Raw genomic sequence first — 6,000 nt, 5'->3', positions numbered from 1 at the left:
TTTCTATCAGGGATTTTATGTTTGATTTGAGACAGGTTCTCACTTGTAGCCCAGGCTGGCCTAGAAACTGTGATCTTCCTGAGTACTAGGAATACAGACATGCACACCATGCTGGGCTTGTATTCACCAATTCTGATCCCTTAGAAAGCACAGCTCTTTCTTTCCATGACGGCCTGAGACACTTCCTTCCTTTTTTTTTTTTTTTTTTTTTTTTTATAAAAAAAACTTTATACATTTATTGGTTGGTTGGTTGGTTGACTCTGTGTGTGTGTGTGTGTGTGTGTGTGTGTGTGTGTGTGTGTGTGAAAGAGAGAGAGAGAAAATGGAGGTCAGAGGACAACTTATGGCAGTTGCTTCTCTCCTTGCACCACATGGGGGCTGGGGATGGAACTCAGGTCTTCAGGCTTGGTGGTAAGTACCATTACCTCTGGAGCCATCCTGCCAGCCATGGCATGAACTACTTCTAAGAAGCAACTTCAACTCATCCAGTGCCTCCCAGTGGCAATGAAGTTCAAAGAGTGAAAAGACATATGTCAAAGGCTTCTGCTTGAAAAAGAACACTGCGTGGGCCTGGTCTGCTGGTGGCAGCCATAGACGGGACACAGAGCAACAGAGTGGCAATTCCTGCAGAAGGTACGAGGAGAGAAGTACAGCGCAGCACAGTGAATCCTGCTGCTGCCAGCTGCAGTTACAGCTCTCACACCCTGGCCCTGCAGCTACCGACTCCAGTTCTCCCCGGGCGAGGAGCTGGAGTCACCAGGCACTGACAATCTAGTTCAGACTTCGTAGACCCCTGCAGACGAGATGCCTCAATCCCTCTTCTTGAAAAGCACAGCGGCTTTAGTCAGACATGCCGGCACAGGTCTGTAATCCCAGTAAAGAGGAAGACTGCCATCAGTGTAAGACCAGCCAGGGTGACGACTTAGTGAGAACATATCTCAAAAACAAAAAAGAAAGGAAAGAAAAAGAAAGGAAATGGACTCCACTGTAGTAGTTTGTCTGCATTATCAAGCCACTCTTCAAGTGGTTTGGATTTACACTCATCCCCACAATTCTTTTTTTTTTCTAAGATTTATTTATTATTATATAGTATTCTGCCTGCACATGTCCCTGCAGGCCAGAAGAGGGCACCAGATCCCATTACAGATGGTTGTGAGCCACCGTGTGGTTGCTGGGAATTGAACTCAGGACCTTTGGAAGGGCAGTCAGTGCTCTTAACCTCTGAGCCATCTCTCCAGGCCCCTCCTCCCCACAGCTCTTGTCACAATCCAGGGAAGGATGCCTCCTACTAACTGGCAAACAGGAAAAGCTGAGCCCCTGCTGCAGCCCCTGCTGCTACTCTTTGCATTATTCTTTGAGGCCGGTCCCAAGGCCCACAGATCTTATTCTACGGTAAGTCCATGGCCTAAGCAATGGCCGGGTTGCACTAATGAAGGCCTGGCCATCTGCAGTGTCTACTCGGGCTCAGAGCCTTTTACTCACAGACACACAGACCTGGCCTATGATTTTATTTTCGTTAGATGACTAGTTGACACCTACAGATTACACATAAATTCTTACATCAGGTCCTCCATAGCACTAGGATTATCATAATTATTAGTATACACAGATTTATTTCCTAGTGTACAAGAAAAAGCGGCAGGTACTGGCTTACAGCAAGCACAGAGGAAGTGAAAATCAACATCAATACCATCAGCTAAGATTACCTGCATCCCAGGGCCTTTGATTCCTCCATCTTTGAGTCATATATCTGTATTAATTCCTGAGAATTTTCTACATTGAAATTAAGAAACTGCAGGTCACTCTGTTGTTTTACGTAAATCTGCCAGAGATGTCAACAAATCAATACAATAAGAACAAATCCAAACTGAATCAACAGTTTGGCACTTTGAAATCCTAAAACAGACCGGATGGTTTGCTTTGCTGTCTCCTATGGTAGCAGAAGGATATTTCCATACATCCTAAACTCTAATTCCCACAGTCAAGACACTATCTGCTACACTAACTATGTCGTATGCCTGATATAGTGAACAGCCAGGAGGCACCATTAACAAAATCAACAGGTGCTGGGTGATGGCGGCATACGCCTTTAATCCCAGCACTTGGGAGGCAAAGACAAGTCAATCTCTAAGTTCAAGGCCAGCCTGGTTTACAGAGCAAGTTCCAGGATGGCCCTGTCTCATTTAAAAAAAAAAAAAAAGCCCCCCCCAAACAAACAAACACACAACCCCCCCCCCCCACATACACACATAATCAACAGGCAGACAGCTTCCTAATTCCCCAACATTTCCTACCTATGGTCACAGTGGACAGCTGGAACATACCTGTCTCAGATTGTGTAGCTCTGAATTTGTACGATCTTGCTTTGACTTGGCAATATCAAGTAACTCATCCTTCCTCTTTTCTCTCTCGGCTGTATAAGGACAAAAATGATTGGATATTTCTCATCAGTAATATCAACACACATCTCTCAGGTTCTTAAGATTTAACAATTAACATTTTTGTTGTGGTTCTTACAAACTGTAGAATGACTGACTGAGAAGAGCTTTCATGTGTGATTCTAATTAGATCATTCATGAAACAGGAAAAGGCACAAAGTAATTAATGATGTTAAGTCAAAAAAGGATTTAAAGTATATGTATGTGCTTATAGGAAAATATGCAAAAAAAAAAAAAAAAGCCCGAAAGCAAGTGAGGCACAGGAGCACATACCTGTAATTCCATCACCTGGGAGGTGGAGGTGAGAAACTCAGAAATTCAAGGCTAGCCTGGGTTACATGAGACTCTGACTCAAAACAAACAAACAAAAAAAAAAAACAAACAACAAAAACCAAAGCTTGAGAGCAGGTACTGAGAAGTGGTCATTATCTTTACTCACGGAGACAGGATCCCTCTATCAATCCAGGCTGGCCTTGAACTTATGATCTTCCTGGAGCCTCTACACTGTTGGGATTATGGTATCCTACCAGCTCTGGTTAAGGAATTGCTTTTAATTTTAAAGATTTGACTTTTTAAATTGTTTGCATGTGAGTGTCTGCATATATGTATGTACACCACATACATGCCTTTGGAGCAGAAGAGGGCACCAGGTCCCTTGGAACTGCAGTTACAAACAATTGTGAGCTGTCAATTGCCATGTGGTTGCTGGGAATTGAACCCAGATCCTCTGGAAGAGCAGTCATTGCTCTTAACTGCTGAGCCATCTCTCCAGTCCTAGGAATTTATTTTTAACAAGCTGGGCTTAGTGATGTGCACCTGTGTTCCCAGCTACTTCAGAGTCTGACACATGAAACTCATTTGAGGCCAAGAGTTAGAGTTCTCTTGGCAACACAGAAGGACCCTATTTAAAACATTACAAAAACATATAAAGAAGTGATTTTTAGGAGATGGGGACAAGGCTTAGTGGTAGAGTGCTTAGTTAGCACATGGAAGGCCTTAGGTTTGATCCCTAGCATCAGCATTACACAAAAGAGAATACAGAAAGAAAAAGGTACTATCCCCAAACATACATTAACAGTGTACATAAGAACTGGTTTGAGCTGCACAGTGGTGGCGCACACCTTTAATCTCAGCACTCAGGAGGCAGAGCCAGGTGGATCTCTGTGAGTTTGAGGTCAGCCTGGTCTACAGAGTGAAATCCAGGACAGCCAGGGCTGTTACACAGAGAAAACCTGTCTCGGAGGGAAAAAAAAAAAAGGATTGATTTGATTCACACACAGCCACATCAGAAATAATGTTTTACTGACAAAAAAATCAAGCCGGGCGGTGGTGGTGCACGCCTTTAATCCCAGCACTCAAGAGGCAGAACCAGGCGGATCTCTGTGAGTTCGAGGCCAGCCTGGTCTCCAAAGCGAGTTCCAGGAAAGGCGCAAAGCTACACAGAGAAACCGTGTCTTGAAAAAACAAAAACAAACAAACAAAAAAAAATCAATACCAAGAGATGGAAATGAAATTATTCTTAGTTGGTATTTGTCTTAGTTACTTTAGTTAGTTACTTAGTTACTTTCTATTGCTGTGAAGAGACACACCAACTTATCAAAGAGTTTACTGGGGGCTTCCAACTCCAGAGGGTTAGAGTCCATGACTGTCATGGTGGGAAGCATGTCAGCAGCTGAGAACTTATATCCTTATCCACAAGTAAGAGGTAGAGAAAGAGCTGGAGAGGTGGGTCAGTGGTTAGGGGTGCTTACTGCTCTTCCAGAGAACCACAGTTCAGCTCCCAGCTCCCATCTCAGGCAGCTCACACCCGCCTGTAACACCAATCCCATGGTTGTCTCCTCATCTGGCCTCCAGAACACTGCAATCACATACACACACACACACACACACACACACACACACACACAATTTAAAATAAAAAATAAAATCTTAAAAAAAGAAGAGGCAGAGAGAGTTCACTAGGAATGACATGGGCTTTTGAAAAACTCAAAGCCCACCCCTATTGACACATCTCCTACAACAAGACCATATAATCTAATCCTTCCTAAACAGTTCCACCAACTGGGCACCAAGTATTGAAACATATGAGTCTATAGGGCATATTCTCATTTAAAATACCATAGTATCAAACCTTGTATATGTGTATTTTAAATTAATGCATTGTTCTTCATAAGTGTATAGTATTATTATTACAATTATCAGTGGTGTCAGAGATCAAATCTAGGTCTGGAGCATGCTAAGAAAGTGCTTTAATACTGAGCTATATTTCCAGGCAGTATGATGAATTACGACTCAATTAAAAAGAAACTTTTGGAGACTGAAGAGATGGCTCAGCAGTTGAGAGCACTGCCTGTACTTACCTCGGATCTGGTTCAGTTCCCAGCACCCACACAACAGATCATAACAATCTGTAACTCCAGTTCCAGGAAATCTGATGTCCTTTCTGGTCTCCTTGGGCACCAGGCATGTGTATGGTACACAGGTATACAAGCAGGCAAACATTCATACACATTAAAAAAATATCAAATAAATAAACAAACTTTAGAAGCTGGTATGCTAGTGTATATCTATACTCCCAACACATGGGAAGTAGAGGCAGGAGAATCAAGAATTCAAAGCTTCCCTGGGCCACATAAGACTTTGGCTCAAACAAACAAACAAAAACACAATAAGCAAGCAAACAGACACATTTTAATTTAACATTATTTTCTGATCTTAGTATTATTTTGTGATTAGGATTTACTTCTACTTGTCTATCAGTGTGCATGTCTATGAGTGTGTGTGAGATGCTTGGAGACCAAAGGAGGTATCACTTTCCACCTATTTTTTTTTTAATGATAATTCTTTTAAAAGTGAAATAAAATCACATAATTTCCCACTTTCCCTTTCCCCCCTCCAATCCCATTCACATAGCCTGGCTCTTTCAAATTCATGGCCTTTTTCTCTTTGTGGGTTTTTTACACACACACACAGAGTCCATATAACGTTACTTAGCCACATGTGATTTCAAGGCTGACCACTTGGTGCTGATAACCAACTGGGGGCTCTTTCCTGCTGTCCACCCATATTTTTATAAGGAGCAAATAATTTATTGTATTTGTTTTTAAAGTAACTGCAAGTGCACACATGCTATGCATACTTCTGGAGGTCATAGGATTTGGGACTTAGTTATCTTCTACAATGTGGGTCCTGGGGATTAAACTCAGTTTACTAGCCTTAGCAGCAAACATTTGTACCCACTGAGCCACACACAGTTATACATGTGGAGGTCAGACAGCAAGAATCTGCTCCCTCCTTCCACCGTGTAGGTCTCAAGTATTGAACTCAGAGGCTCAGGCTTGGCAGCAAACGCTTTTCCTGGATGAGCCATCTCAAGAACCTAGCTAGTCTCTAACTACTTCTGTGAGGCAAACTCTTTCCCTGAATCTGGTTAAATCTGGGCTAGAAGCAAGCCTCAAGTATCCCCATGTCTCTGTTCCCCTCAGAGCTGGGTAATTTCAGGATGCCTGGCTTGGCGCAGGGCGCTGGGCTCCATCTGGTCCTCAGGATTACAGGGTAAGTA

At 42.9% G+C, this 6,000-nt stretch overlaps 1 protein-coding gene across 1 annotated transcript in view; it reads right to left on the bottom strand.

Annotated features, from left to right (window-relative positions):
- The window catches only part of Ccdc62 (coiled-coil domain containing 62), a 45,918-nt gene that overhangs the window by 18,500 nt on the left and 21,418 nt on the right, over window positions 1-6,000 (bottom strand). The window contains exons 7-8 of the mRNA XM_059249751.1: window positions 2,325-2,413; window positions 1,707-1,822 (exon numbers count right to left, since the gene is read on the bottom strand). Coding sequence (XP_059105734.1) covers window positions 1,707-1,822; window positions 2,325-2,413 — 205 coding nt within the window. The remainder of the gene's footprint in view (window positions 1-1,706; window positions 1,823-2,324; window positions 2,414-6,000) is intronic.

The sequence above is a fragment of the Peromyscus eremicus genome, chromosome 23 (assembly GCF_949786415.1).
Source record: "Peromyscus eremicus chromosome 23, PerEre_H2_v1, whole genome shotgun sequence".
NCBI classification, from domain to species: domain Eukaryota; kingdom Metazoa; phylum Chordata; class Mammalia; order Rodentia; family Cricetidae; genus Peromyscus; species Peromyscus eremicus.
The sequence above is the reverse complement of the archived record's forward strand: the minus strand, read 5'-3'. Positions and strand labels throughout refer to the sequence as shown.